Genomic DNA, 25,382 nt, shown 5'->3' on the forward strand with positions numbered 1-25,382 from the left:
AAGTTTCGTGAAAAGCCTTTTAAAACTCCAAAACATGGAAAACAGTTATAAAAATTTGAAAAATGAGTGAAAACACCTACATAAGGTATTGAAAGTGATCCATAAAAGTGGTCAAAATCAGGTGTTATCAACTCCCCCATACTTAAACCTTTGTTTGTCCTCAAACAAAACCAAAGATCTGAACTTGGAAAAGAGGTTTAAAAATCGCAGGAACTAACAAAATCTCAAAGACCATGCTTCTAAACTAAAGTCAGTCATTATGCTCAAATCAGGGATAGTCTAGAAAATTCTCACCAAAGTACAGGCATAACTAGTCTGTTTATCGGTCATGCAAAAGTCTATTCACTTTAACATATCCTCCTGTCAACTAGCTCTTAACATTCATTTATAAGTTCCAGTGGTTCTCATCAAAAGGATTTTAGTAAGGCAATCAAGGCTAGGTATTCAAAATGGCTCTTTAGTGGTAAGGCTTGATGTGTTTAGGATTACCTTTTTCTGGAGAGACAAGACATTATGCAAAACAGCAAGAGAGGGTGGAGCTGTTGATATCCACAGTTTCCAGTTACATTCTTCTTGCCTTAAGATTCTTGATCTCCTTTCTTTAGGTTCTCCTCATGACTCCCTCAGACTTAGATTTTTGTCCAGGTTTTGAAACCAATACTCCCAAATGAATACTTGTAGTCTTTGCTTCAGATAATTTCAGCCATCCTAGATTCTTTTAGGCTTTTTTTTTTCCTTTCCTCTCTTTTTTTTGATTTTTTTTTGAAAGGGGAAAATGCCTTTGGATGTAGAGTCCTAGGAGGCACGAAATTTACCGTTGATTTCATGCTTTATGAGGCACCATTAAGCTTTGATTGATTCTTGATGCTCTACACTTTCCCTAATTTCTTCAGTCCTTCTCTTGAGTGACTGAAAACCATGTTGCTCCTCCCTTTCCGGCGTTTTTGCACATATCTGCCAAAAGAGGTAAAGAGAGAATGCATGAAGTTTGAAATGATGGTTGATATATTCATAAATTGCATCATTTAATGTACATATTCTAGTCCAAATCATGTCTCATTTGCATGCATTTTAGGTCTTTAGGCATTGTTTTAGGACTTAGGAGATTGCATTAGGTCCAAGAGAGTTTTGCATGTTTTGGAGTGTTAAACAGGTGCTTTTGGAGGTTATTTGGAGTGGAGGATTGTGATTCAGATGAAGAAATGGAGTTGAACTTATCAAAAATGGTGAAAAGGAGCAATTTTGGGTTTCTCGGCAAAATGATGTACTGATGGCCGAAGACTCTCGGCCAAAATCCTTCCCGCGGGTAGCTTTCTCGGCCAAAAACACGTACCGCGGTCAAGTCTCTCGGCCAAAAATCCTGGGTGCAGATACATTTCCGAAATCGCGTCACCGGAAGCTCTTTCCGGCCGATTCAGCTTACAGAGTCTTCAGAAACGTTGGAGATACTTGAGTCAAGAACCTAGGACAGGTTGAATCAGGGCATTTGGAGCACTGAGCTGAAAGATACGGTCACCGGAAGACAGACCTCTCTCGGATCCATTCCGGAGCAATCCGATACTCCTGAATGATCGCCTGTCCAGGGAACCTTCCGGTCCGATTCAGCTGTCGGGGGCTTCATAAAATTTGGAGAAGATTGGATCATGGTTCCAGAGCAAGTGTAATTATGGACTGCAAAGATGAGCCCTCCAGGAAGCCTTCCACTTCCCAAGCACCGAAGCTTCCTTCACCAAAGTTGGAGATATATGAGTTCTCCGTCCTCTGCAACCGGAATCACGCAATTCGGACAAGTATATTAGAAGTTACACTCTCCGGAATTCGAAGTGGTCCCAGCTGCTCTGAATGCTGCGAGAAAGCCTTGCGACTTGGTTAACTCGCAGGCCTGAAGACGAATGCCTGGGAATTGATGCTTCGAGTTGAGAAGTGCGGGTAAGCAAACAATGGATGAGGTCTGAGGCTCCCGAGCAAGAAAATTGCTAAGTCCACAATACTGCGACTTGGGCTTGCTACCTGGGAGACGCTGGAACCAAGCCGCATGATCACTCACAATCTACTCCGACTTGAGCCTGCGACCTGAGTGTAATGGAGACCAAACCGCATGGTTTGTACATTCCCCAGAAACCGCCTTGGTCCTGCGAGTTGAAGAAGAAGAAGATTAAGCCGCAGCAAGACTCGCAAAACACTCCTACTTGGGCGTGCGGCTAAGACAAAGCGATTTAAGTCTCACAAGACAAGTTCTTCATCCACTGCGACTTGGGCATGCTACCTGGGAGACACTGGACCAACCCGCAGGATTTCCACTTTACCCACTAAAGCCGGGTCAGGACCTGGTTTGTTCCGGGCTGACCCGGTTCATTAGCACTAAGTATATATAGCTTTTTGGAGAAAAACCCTAGACATCTTATCTTCTACTTAGTTTTCTCTCTAGTTTTCTTTCCTTTTTAGTGTAAAAACGTTTTTGATTAAGAGATATCTGAAGGATTTAATCAATCTAAGTCTGTTTCTTATCATCTCATTATCTCATTTCTGCTTCTAATCATGATTAACATCATCTCTTGCAAAAGATTAGATGTGTTCTTCATGATTAGTGAGTAGTCATCTTTTAAACTTCTAGGTGTGTAGATTAGGGTGCTTAGATGTTTGATTGGTGATGTTTAGGGTTTAGATTCTCATTTCATTTCCTTAGCTGCTCTTAATGCCAGATTTCCTTGGGAAAGTGAAATCTGGGTTCATAGGCATTTCATGCACCAAAAGTGTTTGATGAAATACCTGAAAGAGCTAACTTAAGGGTTTATGTTTTAAATGCCATGGGAATGTTTGTTTGAAGCATAAATGACATATTAGAACTGTTTCTTAATGCTCATTGATTCATATTTCACAAATGATGATTTGGTTTGAAAGTGGATTAGTGTAGAGATTAATGCCTTCATGAGAGGATTAGTCTAGATTAGAGTTCTAAGTTGAAATGTTTGAGATCATGTGATTGCTTGTTATGTCTTTCTGTATAAGATTCAGTCTTCTTGGTTGAGAGATTGTTTGGTCACTTATTAGGCTTGATGCATTATGCTTGTTGATTGCTTGATTATATCTAATGGTTGTTAGACTTGATTAAGTGATTAGCAAAGGGATTATTGTCATGGGAATGAATTAATCTGATTAAGAAGCCTAGACTAAAGAGTAGCAAGTGTTGCATTATGTTCATACCCTTTGTACTACAAGTGACATAAGGGATTGATAAACCTTATTAAGGCCTTCAAAACCTAGTTATCAATTGGCGCCGTTGCCATATTGTGTGGGGATTGTTAGCATTAGTTTCTGATATAGTTTTTGAGATCAAGTTTCTTTTGTTTTACTGATCACCTTTCAAGTTCTGTCTTTGTTCTCAGGTTTATGATCACAAGAAGCCAAGCCAGAAGACAAAGAGAAAGAGCTGTTCACTTGGAGAGATTAGGAATGAATCAGCAAGTTGGGAATGAGCATCAGGCTCAAGAAGCTGATCAAGGTCAAAGAGCTGGTAATGGGATTGGAATTCAGGCTCAACAGGCTCAGGTCCATCAGGGACACGCTCAGGGTAACCAGAACCAAGACCGACCTCAGGTTAATCCACCACATCCCCACCCAAACCCACCCATACGTCATCAGCCCCAACCAGTCTTTGTTGGTGAGAATGACCGAGCTGATGCACACCAGTATGGAGCAGGAATCAGGCCACCTCCTGTCCAAAACAACAACTTTGAGGTGAAGGCCTCTTTAATCAATATGGTTCAGAATCAGAAGTTCCATGGCTTACCTATGGAGGATCCCTTGGAGCATCTGGATCAGTTTGACAGAGTTTGTGATCTCACTAAGATCAATGGAGTATCTGAAGACAGCTTCAAACTAAGATTATTCCCATTCAGCCTTGGAGATAAGGCACATCAGTGGGAAAAGAACCTCCCAAGAGGATCCATCCACACATGGGAGCAATGCAAGATTGCCTTTCTATCCAAGTTCTTCTCAAGCTCAAGGACTGCAAAGCTAAGGAACCAGATTTCCAGCTTCACTCAACATTCTAATGAGACCTTTGGAGAAGCTTTGGACAGGTTTAGAAGCTACACAAGTAAGTGTCCACATCATGGCTTTTCAGAAGCCTCCCTCCTTAGAACTTTGTATAGAGGAGCTGTTCCTAAGATCAGGATTCAGTTGGACATAGCATCAAATGGAAATTTCTTGGCAAAAGAAATCAATGCAGCTATGGAACTTGTTGAGAACTTAGCCATGAGTCAGACACTTATGGGGAAGATTATGATAGAAGCTATAGAGGAGAAGATTCTGGTAGACACCAAGGGCTGGAAGAGAAGTTTAAAGTGTTGAATATAAAGCTTGACAAAGCCCTAGCTGCCACTCAAAAGCTTATACACTATGTGAGTGAGGAGAAGAGATGCTTCACAAATATCAATGAAGAGGGTCTCACTCAAGAGGAGTTTCACTTCATTGGGTATCAAAACAAGTTCAATGGTTACAACAACTTCAACAACCATCAGAACTTGTCCTATAGGAGCAACAATGTGGCCAACCCTCAAGACCAGATATACCCTCCTCAAAGCTTTGCTCAACAGAATCAGTACCAAAATAACTCCCAAGGTCAACAGGGTTTTCAGCAACCAGTGGTTCAGAATCAAGGGAATAGCTTCACAAATCAAGTCAGCCTACAGCCAAAGGGTCCACCTCCTGGTTTTGGCCCACCAACTGTTCAACAAAGTCCTGATTTCAATGTTGTTCTCCAACAGCTCTTACTAGGACAACAAAAGATGGTATCTGACCTGGAGACACTGGGCGCGGAACTAAAATCTATTAAAAAGAACAAGGGCATCTGCACTTCTGAACTACAAGTCTCTCTTCCTGGTAAAGCTCTTCAAAACTCAAAAGATTATTGCAATGCCATCTACTCCAATGATGACCATTCAGCTGCTGTGCAAGAGATTGAAGACCTCCTTTATGGTCAAGTTTGTACTGAGAATGCACACACTCAAGTGGATGAGGACACCATTATAGATGATTTCATGGGCTTCTTACATGAACTCAATGAGGACATTGAGAGCAAAAGTGTGGGGGCAGCCGGTTCAGTTCTTTCTGTTCAGCAAGGGAATGATTCAGTGTCTATTGAAACAAAGGAGCTGCCAACTGGTCAAGCAAAGCTAACAGATTGTGCCTCCACCTCTGAATCAACTCAGATGAAGCCCACCTCCCTCCCAAAGCTAGGCAACCCAGGGAAGTTCACCATCTCTTGCACTCTTGGAAACTTTAGAGTTGAGAATGCTTTGTGTGATTCAGGCTCAAGTGTGAGTATAATGTCTAAAGATATGATGGAGAAGCTAAAGGTCAAGTCTATAACGTCCTACCCCTCTTCTATCACCTTTGGTGATTCCTACTTCAAGAAACCATATGGATTTTTAGAAGACTATCCACTTCAAGTTGGTGAATGCATAATTCCCACTGATTTTGTGATCATGAAGATGAAGAAGACCAAAGAGCTCCCCCTATTGCTTGGAACTGCATTTCTCAACACCACTGGTGCAATGATTGACTTTGATACTCAAAGAGTGGTGCTTACAAAGGTGGATAAGGATGCCTTTTACCCTGTTCAACCACCTTTAGCTGAATTTTGGGGATCAGTTGTTCAAGAGATAGAACCCCCTAAGGTACTTGAGATGAAGTATATAGGAAGTGCTGAGATTTTAGGTGGATCCCAATCTCTCTCAGCTGTGGAAATGGAAAAAGAACCTCACACCAACTCTGTTTAGAAGGATGGGACTGAACAGCCATTGATCAGAGAAGAGACATCTTGCTCTCATGGTCTCCTACACTTAGTGATCTAAGGATGATTAACACCAAAAGTGATGGCTCAGCATCAGAAGACAAGAGTATTAAACCTGATCTTTCTTCTCAAGACTTTGATCTCACTCCTTGGGTTGATGATGATGGTTCTCTGAAGTATCAGCTGGATTGCAATGGGAAGCCAGGTCTGTTTGCTGAAGTGAGGGCATGTCTCACAAGGGCCATCTTTGATAAAGACCCAGATGGTATTCAAGAGCTGGTGGACAAAGGTCTCAAGGTGGGATCTCAAGGACAAGGGTCTAATGGTTCCCAAAGGCAGCAAACCAACTCAGCTTTCTTGCTCAGGACCATTGAAGTGCTGAAGAGCATCAGTGCTCAACCTCACCCCTGCTAAAAACAGGTTTTTCAAAGTCAAACTTAGTGACTTTAAACAAAGTGCTCTTGGGAGACACCCCTAGCTTATCCCTGTATATAATCTTTTTATTCTTTTCTCTCATTTCTTTTTATGTTTTAGGATCTTTTGATGGGTTTTGTGAGTTGGTCTCAGGTTCTAGGTGATTTTTGGAGGACATAGCTCAGTGATGAATGGAATGGAGCATGTGAAAGGGTTTAGAGAAGTGTCTAAGGTTTGGAAAGCTTGGAGGGCGCCTGAGTGCTACCTAGATGTGCGGCTTGGTGCAAGAAGAGCCCAGGTCGCAGCCCAACTCGCAAATTACTCCGGGTTGGGCGTGCTGGCTGGGAAAAGAGAAACCAGGCCGCACCAAAAAGAAAAGTGGCCGAGGTGTTTAAGTCCAAAAACCTGCGACCTGGTGCTGCTACCTGAAACCCAAGGAAGCTAACCCGCATGAAGACTCGCAAATTACTCTGGGTTGGGCGTGCTGGCTGGGAAAAGAGAAACCAGGCCGCACCAAAAAGAAGAAGGCCGAGGTATCTATGTCCTAAAGTCTGCGAGTTGGTCCAAGACAAGTCCATGCCGCACAAGGGAGTTCAGGCCAAGCCAAACCCATCTCCAGTGGTGTCTGGCCTCATCTGGTGCAGATACTCACTCCCCTTTTGCATAAGAACCACACCAGGTATCACTCCAAACACTTGTAAATGAGCATTTAGCATTTTATTTATCTTTTGCATTTCATGTTTGGTTTTTCCTCTTTCTCATGCTTTTATAACACAAGGGACTGTGTTATCTAAGTGTGGGGGAGGGGTTTTGTGTTTACAAATCCTGTTTATTCTGCTCTTATTTTCCTTTTCACTTTGAGTCTCATTTTGCATTCATCTAAGTGCATATAAAAACCAAAAAAATGGAAAAATCTGAAAAATTTTCACAAAAAATGCTCATGTAGTTGCATTCACATTTTAGGATTGAGTCTAGTTTGCATTTTCATATAGGTTGCATCATATGCAAATGGGAGTAATGATAGGTTCTTTCCTTGAGAGTACATCACTTTGAGAATTTGGATTAAATATGCTTGTGAAATGACTTCTATGCTTGCAAGGCTTGAAATGATTTGAATCTGAGAAGCAAGTTTGAATTGAACTCAACTCTAATAAGTGAAAACCATGAACTTGACTTGAAATTATCTTGTGATGCATTGTTTGAATAAGCTTGTGGATACCTATATACATATTTGAGCTAGAATCCTGTTTTTACCATCCTCTTCCTTAGCTCAAATAGCTGAATCTGCATAATAGATCAGTTTTCCTCACCTTGAACCCATCCTTCCTTCAAGCCAAATGTTTGTGTGTGATTGAAAGGCCACCTTGGATCAAACTTAGCAGAAAGTGTTAGGTTTAGAGCGACAAGGGCAAGTCTCATTGAGTGTTAAGTTCCACCATCAAGGAGCTGAGAGATTTGGCAATAACTAAGTGTGGGGGAATACTTGTTGGTGAGTGGAAAAAGGAGAGATGAGTGGAAATAAAAGGAGAATGGTGAGAACTAGGGGATAGAAAAAGAAAAGAAATCAGTCTTGGAGTTTTGAGTCAAAGAAAGTGAGCTCTAGTGTTTTGAAAAGAAAAAGTCTAGCCTCTAAGTTAAAAGAAAAGAAAAGAAGCCCAAGAGCTCAAATGTTTTAAAAAAGAAAGAAAAAGAGGCTAGAAGTTACAAAAGAAAGTGAAAAAGAGCTATGTAAAGTTTGAACTCCAAGACTTGAGTGTGAAAGTGAAAAGTGAGTCCCCTAGTGAGAGGAAAATGAGTGTGGAAAGTGAGGTTCTTGAGAGGTTGAGCAAGTGAGAAAGCTTTGAGTAGAGTGTGGGGTGGGATGAGTCCTTGCCCTTGTATGCATAGGTTGCTTTTTACCTTTAGCATTCTGCCAAAGTTTGATCATTCATAGAAAGATCCCCTTGCTGCATTGAACCCACTCAGGCGCTGATGAGATCATTTTAGTCTCATTACCTCACCCTAGCCAAACTTTGCTTGTTTGAACATTGCATCATTTGATCCACTTGGTAAAGAGCTTAATGAATGTCAAAGAGTTGAGGAATAAGAGAACTTGTGGAGATTAATGTTGAGTTGATACATCAGAGTATGGTCTTGCATTGCATATTGAGCATGAACTTGAATTCTCTTAGTGGTCACTTCTCTTTCAAAGGAAAAATGAGCTCCCAATGCATTCAACCTCTGTCTCTCATTTGTTCTTTTTGCTTGAGGACAAGCAAAGGATAAGTGTGGGGGAGTTGATATATTCATAAATTGCATCATTTAATGTTCATATTCTAGTCCAAATCATGTCTCATTTGCATGCATTTTAGGTCTTTAGGCATTGTTTTAGGACTTAGGAGATTGCATTAGGTCCAAGAGAGTTTTGCATGTTTTGGAGTGTTAAACAGGTGCTTTTGGAGTTTATTTGGAGTGGAGGATGTGATTCAGATGAAGAAATGGAGTTGAACTTATCAAAAATGGTGAAAAGGAGCAATTTTGGGTTTCTCGGCAAAATGATGTACTGATGGCCGAAGACTCTCGGCCAAAATCCTTCCCGCGGGTAGCTTTCTCGGCCAAAAACATGTACCGCGGTCAAGTCTCTCGGCCAAAAATCCCGGGTGCAGATACATTTCCGAAATCGCGTCACCGGAAGCTCTTGCCGGCCGATTCAGCTTACAGGGTCTTCAGAAACGTTGTAGATACTTGAGTCAAGAACCCAGGACAGGTTTAATCAGGGCATTTGGAGCACTGAGCTGAAAGATACGGTCACCGGAAGACAGACCTCTCTCGGATCCATTCCGGAGCAATCCGATACTCCTGAATGATCGCCTGTCCAGGGAACCTTCCGGTCCGATTCAGCTGTCGGGGGCTTCATCACATTTGGAGAAGATTGGATCATGGTTCCAGAGCAAGTGGAATCATGGAATTCGGACGGGTGAGCAGAAAGTTAAGCTCGTCGGAAGAAACTCCTGTCTCGCTGCCGTTTTGGACCGAGCCGATGAGCTCCGAAGAATGCGAAGGACGGTATACTTCCAGGCCGATTCAGTTTCAGGGGGCTTCATGCGAATCATAGAAACTTGAGTCCTCTTTCCACAACGTCCGAGATCATTCAATTCAGAGCTATGAGCAGGAAGATACGGTCTCCGGAATGGACACATGTCTAGACCCCTCTCTCCGATCGTGTAAATGCACTGCAAAGATGAGCCCTCCAGGAAGCCTGCCACTTCCCAAGCACCGATGATTCCTTCACCAAAGTTTGAGATATATGAGTCCTCTGTCTTCTGCAACCGGAATCACTCAATGCGGACAAGTATCTTAGAAGTTACACTCTCTGGAATGCGAAGTGGTCCCAGCTGCTCTGAATGCTGCGAGAAAGCCTTGCGACTTGGTTAACTCGCAGGCCTGAAGACGAATGCCTGGAAATTGATGCTGCGAGTTGAGAAGTGCGGGTAAGCTATCAATGGATGAGGTCTGAGGCTCCCGAGCAAGAAAATTGCTAAGTCCACAATACTGCGACTTGGGCATGCTACCTGGGAGACGCTGGAACCAAGCCGCATGATCACTCGCAATCTACTCCGACTTGAGCCTGCGACCTGAGTGTAATGGAGACCAACCCGCACGGTTTGTACATTCCCCAGAAACCGCCTTGGTCCTGCGAGTTGAAGAAGAAGAAGATTAAGCCGCAGCAAGACTCGCAAAACACTCCTACTTGGGCGTGCGGCTAAGACAAAGCGATTTAAGTCTCACAAGACAAGTTCTTCATCTACTGCGACTTGGGCATGCTACCTGGGAGACACTGGAACAACCCGCAGGATTTCCACTTTACCCACTAAAGCCGGGTCAGGACCCGGTTTGTTCCGGGCTGACCCGGTTCATTAGCACTAAGTATATATAGCTTTTTGGAAAAAAACCCTAGACATCTTATCTTCTACTTAGTTTTCTCTCTAGTTTTCTTTCCTTTTTAGTGTAAAAACGTTTTTGATTAAGAGATATCGGATTTAATCAATCTAAGTCTGTTTCTTATCATCTCATTATCTCATTTCTGCTTCTAATCATGATTAACATCATCTCTTGCAAAAGATTAGATGTGTTCTTCCTGATTAGTGAGTAGTCATCTTTTAAACTTCTAGGTGTGTAGATTAGGGTGCTTAGATGTTTGATTGGTGATGTTTAGGGTTTAGATTCTCATTTCATTTCCTTACTTAGCTGCTCCTAATGCCAGATTTCCTTGGGAAAGTGAAATCTGGGCTCATAGGCATTTCATGCACCAAAAGTGTTTGATGAAATGCCTGAAAGAGCTAACTTAAGGGTTTATGTTTTAAATCCCATGGGAATGTTTGTTTGAAGCATAAATTACATATTAGAACTGTTTCTTAATGCTCATTGATTCATATTTCACAAATGATGATTTGGTTTGAAAGTGGATTAGTGTAGAGATTAATGCCTTCATGAGAGGATTAGTCTAGATTAGAGTTCTAAGTTGAAATGTTTGAGATCATGTGATTGCTTGTTATGTCTTTCTGTATAAGATTCAGTCTTCTTGGTTGAGAGATTGTTTGGTCACTTATTAGGCTTGATGCATTATGCTTGTTGATTGCTTGATTATATCTAATGGTTGTTAGACTTGATTAAGTGATTAGCAAAGGGATTATTGTCATGGGAATGAATTAATCTGATTAAGAAGCCTAGACTAAAGAGTAGCAAGTGTTGCATTATGTTCTTAGCATCATGATCCAATATCTAAAGCGCCGTAATCAATGATCACATCTAGAGGTTTAGCTTTCATCATTTGCTTAATCATCATCACTTTGTTTTGTTTGCTTGCTTTGTTTAGTTCATTAATCATTGCTTGTTTGTTTCTTGTTTATGCTTCTTGTTGCTGGTTTCACCAAACTCATCTTTTATTCAGCTTGACTTAAGAACTTGTCACATAAACTAGTGTCTAGCAAACACACATTTGGATTGATACCCTTTGTACTACAAGTGACATAAGGGATTGATAACCCTTATTAAGGCCTTAAAAACCTTAGTTATCAATGGTTTTGGGTAAAAAGTGTGGTACCAGCTAAAGATGAACTGGCCATCTAGGACAACAAAGAGTGGTAGCCATAAGGTGAAGATGTCCTAGATGTGTATCATGATGCCTGCTAAAACCAATAATGAGAAAATTAGATGTCAAGATTATGTTCAAGTGAAATGAGCTAGTCTATCCGGGCAGAAAAGATCTTCATGAATAGAAATCCTCTGGTGGGAGTTCGTAGTGCAAGTACTCTAGCAACCGCCTAGTCCAGTACTAACCACAAAAGAAACTAGCATGAAAAGTCTAGAAGCACATGGGTTTTACTCATCATAGTTTTGTGTCTAACATTCCTGAAAAATACTCAAGGTCTTTTAGTAAGCATAAATTTTTTTAAAAAATTGCAGAAAAATTAAGAAACAAAGAAAAAAGATTAGTACGGAGAAACATCCTCACCCAGACTTAAATCACACTGTCTCCAGTGTGAAAACGTTGGTGAGTAGATGGTGAATAAAAGCAAAAGAGTCAAAATAAAAGAAAATAAAAATGGTGATAGAACCGTGGGTATGATGTGGTGATGGATAGGCGCCTATGTCTCATGGCTGTCATCTGTCTCTGTGGCAGAAGAGTCATCATCAAACATGTGGTTGTTCTTCAGTAATTGCTTCATGCGCCTGTTGATCTTCTCTTGCTGGTAAAGCTTCTTCTTCAAAGCTGCAAAGTCTGTATCACTCCTAGTGGATGCTCTAATCTGAGAAGAACTGGCTCGGGATGAAGATGGTGCAGGCTGAAGTCTCCTGCTGTTTGCAGCTACCTCTCTCTTGGGTTTTGCAGCCAGAAATTGCTTCATGGTCAGAGGTAAGAGTGGCAAATATGGTAGGAAGTCGCTAGTCTCTGGTTTCCATCCTGGGTCTGCTCCATCTCGGAGACGGGGCATTGAATCCGAAGGTAGAAGGACCCTGTACTCGGTGGAACTAGTGTAGAACTTGTAAGCAAATCCAATTGGGTCCATCTTGGCTCTGGTGATAGTCCTATCTCTAGAGAACTGAGAGAGATCGAACCAATCCTCTCTAAGAGGTGTCTCAGCTGAAAAATCAATTCCTGCTGCTACCATAAGCAAAGTAATGATGCTCCCAAAAGCTGGTGAGTAGTCCTGACAATCAGATGTAACCATCTCATGCTTAACCTTCACTATGTTCCTTGCAATGATGCGAGCAAAGCAAGGGAGCCTCGGGTGATCTGTGAATGGTAGTTGTAGTGTCACCAACTATGGCTTGAGGACATTCCCTTGGTTGGCTCGAGAAAACACAGTGTGTGCTAGTAGCTTATGCACATAGCGAACAGCAGGGTGAGAAAGTAGTGATGCCTTGGACCTTCTTTTGTCGTAAACTCCATAACCCATCTATTTCCAAAGATCCTCATCTGAATCTTTCTCCAATGCAATCTCATCAAAATAAGGCAACTTCAAAGCATCACACATATCTAAAATGGTTAGAGAACAGAGATGACCTCCAATAGAGAAGGAGAGTGTGCCATCTAGAGCTCTAGGATTAGCTCCCTTCTTGTAGCACAAAGCTGCTGATGCAAGGAACTCCTTGGTGTGGCTTTCATAGATTGGAACACTCTGCTCCATGAATGATCTCATTCCAAGACTATCAAGATACCATATCACATCCTCTATGATTCCAAGCATCTCAAGAGTTGAGTAGTCAATTGCTGGAGTTGGCTTGATTTTCAGCTTCTCAAGCTGCGCCAAGTAGTTGATTTCTGGGTCAATGGCTTTACCAACAAACTTCATTTTCGGCCTAGAGGAAGACTTATCTTTCTGAGGTACAGATATCTGAGTGGAGGCTCTATCAATCTCTCCTGAAGAGATTCTCCTTTGCACAGAAATGAAGGTGGATAAAGGTTCATCATCACTCTTGTGTCTCGTTTAATGCGTCATATGTCTCCTGCGAATGGGGTTTTTCACATGAGAACTAGTCTTGGTTCGAATCAGTCGAACTTGAGAGAGATCCATGACCTGCAAAACGAAACTCTCGAGACAAAGAGTAAATCAAGCTGCTTTGGTATCGATTTTTATGAACAAGGTGTTTATAGAGCTATCACAAACAAATTTACATGACAAACAAGCTGTAAATGCATCAAACATTGCAAAATCTGAGAATTTCTGGTCAAGTTTGATATATGTCCAATACATGAGATTTCTAAATCAAGATGATGATAATGCTCACACATATGTAATCTAATCTGGTATTCTATCAACAAGGACCAAAGAATCCAGATTTGCAAAGCTGAATCAAACAAATCTTCAAATTTCGATTTGCTCAAGGTCTCAAATCTCAAATTTTTGAAAATTTTAAATCTCTATGGTCTAAGTTTTTAATCATGCAATTAAACTACCCAGAAGTCTAATCTTAAGTTTAAAGACAATCTTTAATCATCCTATGGTGAATCTCTGCTCATTTTAAGAAAACCCAAAATTTGAGTTCTTAAGAAAGCGTGAGAAATTTGGATCCATACCTTGGTGAAAGTGTTATGTAATGATTAGATCTGGAATCTCCTTTGAAAAAGAGTGAGATAAGTTTGAAATTTTGAAAGGAATTTGTCAAGTTTGAAATCTGGTCTTTTTCTCAAAATCTCCAAGCTTCTTAGGGAAGATGAAGAGAAAAGCCCTTTTGATCTTTTAAATCCTCTTTTTCTTTTAAAAAGGTGTTTTTCCTAAGAAAATTTTATTTTTAAAAGTTTAGAAGACTTACCTTGGCGTGTTTAACACGGAAATTATATTTCGGGAACTTCCCGGTTCAATCCCGGAATAAATCGGGAATTTGAAGTTCTGGTTCGCGGGAAATTTGGAAAACAAGCCTGGAAGCAAAACCAAGTCCGGCCGCGGGTCAAGTGTGCGCAATTTTAAATCTCTATGGTCTAAGTTTTTAATCATGCAATTAAACTACCCAGAAGTCTAATCTTAAGTTTAAAGACAATCTTTAATCATCCTATGGTGAATCTCTACTCATTTTAAGAAAACCCAAAATTTGAGTTCTTAAGAAAGCGTGAGAAATTTGGATCCATACCTTGGTGAAAGTGTTATGTAATGATTAGATCTGGAATCTCCTTTGAAAAAGAGTGAGATAAGTTTGAAATTTTGAAAGGAATTTGTCAAGTTTGAAATCTGGTCTTTTTCTCAAAATCTCCAAGCTTCTTGGGGAAGATGAAGAGAAAAGCCCTTTTGATCTTTTAAATCCTCTTTTTCTTTTAAAAAGGTGTTTTTCCTAAGAAAATTTTATTTTTAAAAGTTTAGAAGACTTACCTTGGCGTGTTTAACACGGAAATTATATTTCGGGAACTTCCCGGTTCAATCCCGGAATAAATCGGGAATTTGAAGTTCTGGTTCGCGGGAAATTTGGAAAACAAGCCTGGGAGCAAAACCAAGTCCGGCCGCGGGTCAAGTGTGCGCAGCCGCGACAGAGAGGGATTGGGCCGCGAGTGAGGTGTGTGGACCGCGTAGGAGAAGGGTTTGGCCGCAGCTGAGATAATCGCGGCTGCGGTGAACTGCTCCCGGGAGTTCCCAGTTTCTCCCGTTTCCCTGTTTCCTCCTCCTATCTTTTGGTATTTTCTGGTTTTTTTAAATGTTTTTTGCTTTTTCTGGGTTTTATGAAAACCTAAAATGCATAAAAAAAAAATATCAAATCGAAAAGAAATAAAAAGAAAAGAAAATCATACCAAATGGGTTGCCTCCCATCAAGCACTTTTGTTTAAAGTCTTTTAGCTAGACTCTTTGTAGGATTAGGATTGAGAAAAGGAGGTAGGATCTCTTGAAGTAAGAGTCCTAGGGATCCTCCTTAGCCTGAACTTTGGATCTCCTTCATCTTGAATCACAATCTATTTTCCTTTCTTAAAGATTTTTGCATCTTTGAAGATATGTTTTGTCTTCTCAACAATTTCTTCAAGATTTTTCTCTTTCTCCTCGATGATATCTTGTGGCACCACTATCTTGATCTTTTCAATTTCCTGGTGCAAGTGCTTTTAGTTCTTTTTTGTCATCCAACATCTTCTCTTTGCTCTTATCCTTGCGGGTTGGAGCTTGATCCGGTGTGGTCTTATAGAACTTATTCCTGTCCACATTTAAGAAATCTAAACAGTGATTTCCATGGTCAATAACAGCACCTACAGTAGCTAAGAATGGGCGACCAAATATCAAAGGTCTTTCCTTGTCTCTGTCCATCTCTAAGACTTGAAAATCAGCTGGGATAATTTTGTTTCCAATGACCAGTGGCAAGTCCTGGATCATTCCTTCTGTTCTTTTTTGAGATGAATCACCAAAGAGTATCCTTACTGGAGATGGGACAAATGTTCCTATACCAAGTTTCTCAGCAACAGATTTTGACATAACATTCCCATTAGCACCAGAATCACATAAAAAATCTGAAAATTCAATTCCAGAAATTGAACAAGTGTAAGAGAAACGACCTGGATCCTTAGAGTTTTTGAGTCTTTGGTCAGGCAACCGTTTGGGTACCTTAACCAAAATGATTTGGCTTCTCTCATGCTCGGTTTTAGAGTCCTTCATGAGAGGTTCAGGTGTCGATTTTTCCTTAGGATCTGCGACAGGTTCTTCTTCCAAAACTGCTGTCATAGCATTGCAGAACTTCTTTGGATTATCCTCCACTCTTCCTGGTAAGGCTCCTGGTTATCTCTTCATTGAATCTGCAGTCTGACCTATTTGATGTTCCAACTTCTTGACATGGGTTGCAAGAGATTCAAACTTCCAATTGAAGTCATTGTACATAAAATCGATCCTTACTCCCATTTCCCTGATAGACTTCTCATTGCCTTGAGTTGTCTGCCTGTTTCAAGCGATTTTACCTGGTTGCTTAGCTGGGAAATGGTTGCTTCTAATGAGCTGGTATGTGCTTGTTGAGGATTGAAAGGTGGTCTTTATTGGAAGTTTCCTCCTCCATAATTCCCATTTGGAACTTGCTTGGAAAATTCCTTTGCTGCTGCGGATAGGGCTGGTTTCGGCTCCTTGAATCCTGTATGAGAGATTGTTGAAGTTGGCACCAGCATTCCTGAAGTTGTTGTCGAAAGCTGGGCTGAATCGGTTATGGTATACTTGAGCTCCCATGAAATTGATTTCTTCTTCTTGGTATATGCCATCTTTTCCATATCTTCCATCTTCTTCATTTCCTGCAGCAGTATCACAAGCATGTATATTCTTATTTTGAGACTTAAGAAATTGCCATACCATGATTTTTAGCTCAGCAATCTCCCTTGATTCATGACTAATGATAGTCTTATTTGATCTGTCATATTCAGGGTTGTTGTTGCTGTTCGCTACAGCTAGATTTTTGATGAGTGATCTCCCTTATGGTATGGTTTTCGAACTGAAATCTCCATTGCTGACAGTGTCAAGAGAAAGTTGGTACTTCTGCTGAAGTCCTCTGTAGAAGGTGCTTAGCAGGTTTGCTCCAGAGAAACCATGATAATGGCAGTCTCTCTCATACTCTTTAAATCGCTCCTAGGCTTCATAGAATGATTCTACTGGGCCTTGTTGGAAACTTTGTATCTTGTTTCTCAGCTGGTTCGATCTTGACTAGGTGTAGAAGTGGTTCAGGAAAGCTTACTTGCATTCTTCCCATGAAGTAATAGAACCAGATGGCATAGATTTTTACCATCTAAAAGCTTTACCACTTAGAGAGAAAAGAAAAAGCTTACACTTCACATAGTCCACAGTTTCTTGAGTTGTTCTCACCATTCCAGATATTTATTCAAAAAGGTCAATGTGGTCCATTGGATGCTCAGTAGAGATTAATTGATTCTGCTTCACCAAAGAGACAATCTGAGGTTTTATCTCATGATCTCCTCTTACTAGAACATGAACTTGAATAGCTGATCTATTTTGGAAGTGTTAGTGAGGTGCATCAAAATCGGCAATGATTCTATTCCGAGGCTGTCTTCTTGCAGGATTGGCAAGCTGTATGGGTCAATTTGCTTCTCTACCATTCGGTGCAACAATGTTTTCATCATTCCTTCTTTCTTCAGGATCGACCTGGTCTTGTCTCCTTCGGTTATCAGCGGCTTGAGCAACATACATAGGGACTCGGTTTCCCTCTTCATCGAGTTGTGGCTGGCCATCTTCTTCACGGGCAACAGCTAGGTCATCACCATGAATAGAATCACGGTCATCATCTCCATTGTGATCCTCCTGATCATGGTTTAAAAGATCTTCCCGATGGGCATTCAGATTGGCCGTCTTAAGAGGTCTTCGTCTGAATTTCCTAAGTGCTCTTTAGTGTTTGTCAATCTCGTCTAAGGTCAGTACAATGTTGTCAGGATTTCTCCTAGTTTTCATGCACCTGAGAGCAAAGAAAGCAAAGATAAAAAGAGGAGTCAGAAAATCTCCAGCAGAACTCAAAAATCTCGAGGTCTAGGATTGAAATTAGATTAAGAAATCAAGTCAACAGCGACAAAACCCCGATAACGGTGCAAAAAACTTGATGTGGGTGCAGTGGGCAACACAAGTTTTACCCTAGACAAGCTGCAAGTGTGCACATCAAACGCAATAGTACTTAGGGATCGAATCCACATGGATTTGTGTGTTGAGGACTTCTAACTGATGCTAAAAACAATCGTAGACCTATTCTAATAAAAGGGTTGGTTTGTCACTAAATCTAATTATGCAGAAAATTAAAAAGCTGGAAATAAAAATCGGTTGAAAACTATATGAAAAACGGCGCTGGGTTTAAGGTTCATTTTTAGGGTTCATGTTCTAAAACAAAAGGAATTTAGGCAATGATTTTCTATGACTCTGAAACTAGGATAGACACATGTAAGATTAGCCAACTCTTGTCACCCTAATCATCTAATCACTCATTCATGGCAATTAACTCTCGCTCTCATGCCAGAACAAGATCATGCTTTGTAGATCGAAATCCATCTTGGCTTATGTATCCTCCGTAGGTAGCTTTCGTCTCTTACGACGGTGACGTCCATAAGATCCAGTTCAGGCAACCCAGATACAACACTCTCGTGGCTCGGATTTAACCTAGGATCGGATTCTGGGTGATCAATCCAGAATTACCGCTTTGAGATTTGGATGAATGGGAGAATCATGTTAAAAATCGAAATCCTTTTACCTAAAAACCTAGATGTTATTCGAATATGGGATCCCTTTGGATTACCCTTTTCCTAACTAGGTGACTACTCAAACATGGTTGAGATAGACATCATCATCGCTTTAAGAATCTAGAAAGAAGAAAAGTAAAGAAACAAAAGTTGTAGAAAAACTTCTCTTATTGAAGACAGAGTGGCGATGGAGAGATTCTACAGATGCATAAAAATAAAAACTTAAAACTACAAATGAGTTCTCTCTCAAAGAGAAGAAAGAGGCTTTCTTACAAAAGACCTAAAAATGAGTATTTATAGTGTTTCTCCAAGTCTTGGGTGTCTAGGGCTTGTAAAATATGTACAGGAAGTATCTTGGGTCTTAGTTGGGCTCCTGAGGTTCAGACATAGGTCCACCGGGGGTGAAACCTCTTGAGCCGCGGTGGGAAGAAGGCTGGCTGCTGGTGAAAGCTCATGTGCTTGACTTGACTTTTGTTGATTGGCCTTCAGTGCATTGATGATATCTGGAGATCTAACCGTTGTATTGATTTGATTCCAAGTGTCTTTGAAAGCTGGTTGTCTCCTCTAGAATTTCTCCAAATGTGGCGATGATCAGACAGTGAGAATGTCTTCATTGGTTGCCAAATTTCGGACGGCCTGAATTTATCCAAAAATGTACTTTTGCTCCAAAATGCACTCCAAAGCTCCAAGTTTCATGAAAAGCCTTTTAAAACTCCAAAACATGGAAAACAGTTATAAAAATTTTAAAACTGAGTGAAAACACCTGCATAAGGTATTGAAAGTGACCAATAAAAGTGGTCAAAATCAGGTGGTATCAGGAACACGCCTTGATATCGGGATTTGACTGTCGTAACTATCCATAAAGCATAACACCTGAAACAAATTCATAGGTTTAACAAAGACCCCTGACAAAGATTAGCTAAACATTTGGTTTCACATAAGCATAAATATTGCCAACAAATGCCAAAATCTTCTTCAGATTCGCAATCTCCTCAGAATTGATCTTCAGTTCTTCACACATTTGCTTGTTAAGGAATTCATGGTTTGTCATGCTTCGAATCTTCTTGCACTGCTCTTCAACTTCATCCCTCAACTTGAGAACCTCTTCTTCAAGATCATAAACTCATTTTTTTTTATAGTGGAAGCCATCATTCTGCACAAACCGAATGATGAAAACCCAGAAATTCAATGAGTCAACCCAGAAATTCAAAAAGTATAACAATAAAACAGTTCATAAACCCATAAATTCAAAAAGTTTACCTCCCACACAATGCATGTAAAGTATCTTCCTCTTGGTAAAGTGTCTTCACTGGTTCCATGAAAGGGTTCTTGTCCCTCGATGATTCTTTCACCACAGGTACATAGTTGCGGAATGCCCACGTCTCCATCAGCGACATGATAAAGCCTGTCGATATACTGCTTCGCCTTTTTCTCATTGCGGTAGCTGAGATCCATAGCTAGAACGAAAGGATTGTGAAGAGATAGAAAGATTTAGGATTTTGTAGAGAGAGAAAGAGATAGGATCCTGAAGAGTGAGAGAGTGTGGTGAGTGTGGTTGGGGACTTGGGATTCCCCTTTATAAAGACACCAACCCGACACAAAAATTTGTCGAGGAAAAGTTGTCGAGGAATAATTTTTGGAAAAATTTAGAGTATGGCGCCGAAATGTTTTTAGAAATTTTTTTAAATTAGGGCAAAAAATTAGTCTTAGTTATACAGAAGATAGTAGTTGTACGAAATTTACAAATAGTTCTACTTTGGGTGATTTCCAATTTATTTAGTATTACTCACCCTTAATAATTGCTTTATTAGTTTTACAGATTAGTATATACTCAATAATAGTATGTTTCTAAGTATACTATTCAATTAAATATTCAATATAAAAGTTTTTCTAATTTTCTACTCCTAAGATGGTTATTATGTTCATAACTCATCTTAAAAGTATAAGACATATATATTGGGTAAACTATGTCATAACAACTCCATATGATATAAATATATTTTAAAATAAAAATTGTGATGTTATAATATTGTGTAAATTATGTCATAACAACCCAACATCTGAACACATGAATTTTGGTTTTGGTTTTTTATAAATTATGTCATAACATCCCAACATCCTAGTTACACCAGTTGTACTAGTTGTACATTGTTTATTAATGATTACATAATTAAATATTTGCTTTTTAGTTTTGTTTTTTGGCTTTATGGATATTTTGTACTTAATTTTTAAATAGTTTCATAGAAGAACTTTGATATAATATGCTAAAGTTAGTATGATAAAAAAAAAGCAAGTTCTATTTAGTATTACATGATAGATTGCAAAGTTATAAATAGTATTACATTGGAGATCTACCATTTCCAAATAGCAGCCATTAGAGTCCTTGTCTTGGCCGTCTTTTATAACATTTTCTTGTTCGTTGGGTACATACAGGGTAATGGCATTAGCTCCAATTTCATCTTCAACAATATTGTCCTCTCTCACCACTTGCACAAGCTGTTCTGAAATATTCGATTGTCTTTATCAATAGATGTTAGAAAAACACACAGATCCTCATCATCAGAAATAGTAAACCATTCCTCACCTCCTCCAACCAGCAGTGGAATGTAACTCATTTCCAATTTTATCTTACTTTCATCTAATGCAAGCTTTTTGTATATCCTACCTTCTATCATCGACATAGTTATCTCCCTCACAGGTGTCTTCAACAGTAAACTATACATGTGACCTTGGCATTTGAAATGAATGCTGACAGTTTTGCTCATTGTATCTGTCAAAACAATACAAAACACTTGATCAGTAATACCAGTAATCCAGAGTTATACCTTCACTATACATAGTAATACTAGTTGCACCAAGTTTTACTCAATAAATCTTGACTTCAAGTAATACCAGTTTTACTAGTTATACTATATTTTCCAGTACTGATAGTTATACCCACTTTTCCTTTTGCAAGAGCCGGATGTTCTCACCAATTACTTAACATGCACTATGATTCGGGCCATTATCTAGTTATGTAGCTAAATTGAAGTCCTAATCAATCCAGAATTAAATCTTAAACCCTCAATGTGCATACTAAAATGAGCTCAACATATGCCGAATTCAATATAAAAAATTTTGGGAACTTATTGGCTAGGAGAGTTCAACAGAAAAAAAAACAGCAATGGTTGAAGAAACAGACGGCGATAGAGGCGGTGTGGGCTCAACTTCCGGAGCAAAATCTCCCCGACATTGGTGGCAATAGCGGATCAGAGAGAGAGCCCGAGCAAGAGGAGGAGAGAGGGAGCTCGAGTAGAGAGGAGAGAGAGGTTAGAATGCCCAAATTGGTCGGATCCAATTTTAAAAACCAGGTAGAAAAAAACGGTTTTTCTATATTTTGAAATTATTTTTATAGAAAATATAGTCTTTTTATGTACTGAGAGAGATAAGAGATGAATGGGGGAGATAAGAGATTAAAAAGTTTTAATGAGTGGTATACCAGATGATGGCCCACAAAAAAAACGCATAAGCAGAGAAAGCAAGAGGTTAATGTAATTCTTTTTACTTTTTTTTTCTTTTTATGAAATCTGTTTTTTCAAAGATTATTTTATTAATTTTCTTCTATGAGAAAATTTAGTTTTAAAGGGTATAAGAGGTTAAATAATTAGTAGAAATATTAAGGGGATAATTTTAAAAACATAATTAGTAAGAAGACAATAGTAATATTTTTTTCCTATATTTTTAGTTATCAAAATTATTTATTCAACCTTTTTTCATAACACACAGAAAAGCATCCCAACAACTTTATTGGTATCAAAAGTTACATTTATACATGTTAAAACATTACATGGCTGTTGGGTGATGCCAACTCATATCTGACCTGACACCGTCATAAACATATTAACATTCAGTCCCACTATTTTCTAATACAGTAGATGTTTTGGAATTTTTTTTTGTTTGGAAAAGTTAGATATTTTTTATTTTTCTAAAAACATAATTAGTGGAAGTTTTTCAACTTAACTCTCTTAATAAAAATAATGTAAATACTGTTTTAGATGTAAATACAAATTACACTAATATTTAATTATAATTATTTCACTTAAGCCAATCATTAGAACACAAGTGTGAGAAACATTCCTTATGAATTTATTAAATTCATTTATTTGAAAATTTCTTATTCTTCTTTCTGTTCCTTTTGTAACTTTTTATTATTGTTTTTAGTATAAGAACATTATTGAGAAACTCCTATTAATGATGTTCTAATAGTAGTTAATAATTTTTTTTCTATTTTACCTCTATCATTTAAAAGAAAATGTAAAAATTAAATAATGAAAAATAAGATAGTGTGTCGTCAAAAAAAAAAAAAGATAGCGTTGTATTACAAATAATTTTTTAATAAACCTAAACAATTTAATAATTCAAAACGGAAAGATTTATATTTGAGTGATAGGATCAATTAATTTCTAAATAATTACCCTAATAATTTCGTTGTTATAAAACAACTAAACAAGTCACCCTTCTTAAATTATTATATCAAGTTTATTTTTCATTTTAACTGAAATTTTAAGTTATTCAGTTTGCTCTTTGTTCATCTCATTTTTTGGACCGGTCAGCAACGGGTGGTCGCGTCGAAAACGCAAAGGGAGTTGCAGAGTAGTTATTGGTGTTGAATCGTAGCTCCTTCTTTTTAGGAATAAACAGAGGACGTTACACAATCTAACTCAGTTTATTTCCCTTATTAAACGGATCCAAAATTCTATTTTCTTGTTAATTAACATAGAAGAACATAAGAAGAACAAATATAATCTTAGAAACGAAAAAAAAAAAAATTACAGAAGAAGAATGGGCAGTTTCATTGAAATTCTTTGTGCAATTTTCATACCTCCTGTTGGGGTATTCCTCAGATTCGGCTGCGGGGTAATGTGTTTTCATAAAGCATAAATAATATTAATTAATATTTTAAACGTTAATGCCTTAATAGTTAAGAGTAAGATTCGAATCTCTTTTTTGTTCATCTTGTTGCATGATTTTGCAGTTGGAGTTTTGGCTCTCTTTGCTCCTAACGTTCTTGGGTTATATCCCTGGAATGATATATGCTATTTGGGTTCTCACCAAATAGGAACAACCAACCAAAACACTAAATCCTTTTTTTTTTTCCTTTCCAAATTTTCGCTGCTTTGGTATAATGTATTTCAGGGTTTTTTTTATGTTGTGTTATGGACTCAGTTGCAATCTTTGATCTCTATTTAATCTAAGAATCTTTTGTAATGTTAGAAATGTAAATTCCACCAATTCGCCAAAATGTTATGACTCCAGTTCTCCATTTTGTTTGTGCGATGAAGTTTGAACCATTAACAAAATGCTTTTAACGATCACAAACGGCTTTGGAAGATTGATGATGATCTAAACTTTACTTGTATATCAACCCTAGCTAATATGCCCACACCGTATGCAGGCTACAAATGCTTAGTAAGTAGAATGTTAGAATTCAAAAAATAAATTATTTATTATATGTTTATTATATTTAATTATTTATTATTTATTTATACTAAATTAGAAATCTGAATGAATTTGTTAAAAAATAAAAAATAAATCAATAATTACTCACAAATAATATATGTAATCTATCGATAAAGTCTAATTCAAGTGAGTCATTTAATAATGTAACTAGATTTTACCCCGTGCATCCACACGAGAAATTTTTTTAATTAAAATTTATAATATTATTTATGTTTTTTTATAGATATAATTTTTTAATAAATAACAAAGATTTATTTTTGTGTTTAGATATAATTTATTTTTTAATGTTTTCTACTATATTATGACCATGATCATAAAAACATAATTCTAATCCGATCATTTTATTGATCGAAAAAAGACCGTTATTATAAAAATATATTTTTAACTCACTCATTCTATTAATCCAAAAAAACTGTAATTATTAAACCATAATTCTAATCCGTCCGTCATATTACTATATAATATAATTATTTATTAATTTTGAAATAATATTTATTTTAATATCTTGCATGTTTTGAATATAAGACTGTAATTATAAAAAAAACCTAATCCACCCCATCAAATTACTATATAATATTAATATTTATTAGTTTTTAATATGCAAAATTTTATTCTGATTGAATATGATTAAAAAATACAATAATGTATTCTCTTAAACATATTTGTTTTTCTAAAAATATTATTTAAATTTTCAAATGTTAAATTAAATCTGACCTATAATTAAAGAAGTATAAAAATCATACCCAAAAAAAAGAAGTATAAAATAATATAATTAATATCATTTTTTAGAATTAAATTTAATTACAAAAATAGTTTGAATTTTAAATTAAATATGACCTATATTTAAGAAAATCTTTAGTTATCTAAATTCGTATATAATTTTCGAATTTTTTATACAAAAAAGAAAATATGTTTTTAAATAATATTACAATAATTTAGGATAATTTTAAAACTGTTTCTCAAAATATTTTAAAAACAATTTTGGGAGTGTTTGGAAGTAAGTACTAAATGTGCTTCTGTTTTAATATAATAGATTTTCCACCATATCCATTACATGCAATCTCATTGACACTTTCAAAGATAAACAAATTGATATGATTTTTATAAAATTTTCTCTATCATAACCCTCAGACTCCACACACATATTTAGCGGAATGGTTGTGATTCTTTGTTATTTTAGAGGTTATGTTGGTAAGTGTTTTAAAGAACTATGTAGAGAAAACCAGAGTTAGAAACCATGACGGTGTTCTAATGTTGGTGTTTCAACATTTTCATTGGTTCCATTGAGTTGGAGGTTGATAGGATCAAAGATTCATAACATTAGAAATTTCCTCAAAACAAACATCGGCAATATAAGATAATTATTATTATTTAAATATATTATCAATGTTTTTAATGTATAATTTTTTTATTAAATTTTTGTATGAAACACAATCCATAATTTTATCCACAGTTACTTATATATAATAGTAACAAAAAGAATTTATTTGTTCTCTGTGATTTGTTGAT

General features: G+C 37.8%; 1 protein-coding gene and 2 non-coding genes across 3 annotated transcripts; 2 read left to right on the plus strand and 1 right to left on the minus strand.

Moving 5' to 3' along the window:
- Positions 1-4,014: 4,014 nt before the first annotated feature.
- Positions 4,015-4,121, minus strand: LOC112082335. Its single transcript, XR_002896997.1, has one exon. It is a non-coding gene; the product is annotated as a small nucleolar RNA R71 (small nucleolar RNA).
- A 12,602-nt stretch (positions 4,122-16,723) lies between these two features.
- Positions 16,724-16,829, plus strand: LOC112082361. The gene has a single exon (XR_002897021.1). It is a non-coding gene; the product is annotated as a small nucleolar RNA R71 (small nucleolar RNA).
- Positions 16,830-23,195: 6,366 nt separating this feature from the next.
- Positions 23,196-23,472, plus strand: LOC112081913 (UPF0057 membrane protein At1g57550). The gene is made up of 2 exons (XM_024148921.1): positions 23,196-23,270; positions 23,389-23,472. The coding sequence occupies exons 1-2, from the start codon at positions 23,196-23,198 to the stop codon at positions 23,470-23,472; spliced, it is 159 nt and encodes a 52-aa protein (XP_024004689.1).
- The last annotated feature ends 1,910 nt before the right edge of the window (positions 23,473-25,382 follow it).

This window comes from Eutrema salsugineum, unplaced genomic scaffold (assembly GCF_000478725.1).
Source record: "Eutrema salsugineum unplaced genomic scaffold, Eutsalg1_0 scaffold_8, whole genome shotgun sequence".
NCBI lineage: Eukaryota > Viridiplantae > Streptophyta > Magnoliopsida > Brassicales > Brassicaceae > Eutrema > Eutrema salsugineum.

Coding starts and splice junctions, on each gene's coding strand:
- LOC112081913 (XM_024148921.1), top strand. CDS start 23,196: ATGGGCAGTTTCATTGAAATTCTTTGTGCAATTTTCATACCTCCTGTT. Junction 23,271..23,388: donor TCCTCAGATTCGGCTGCGGG/GTAATGTGTTTT, acceptor ATGATTTTGCAG/TTGGAGTTTTGGCTCTCTTT.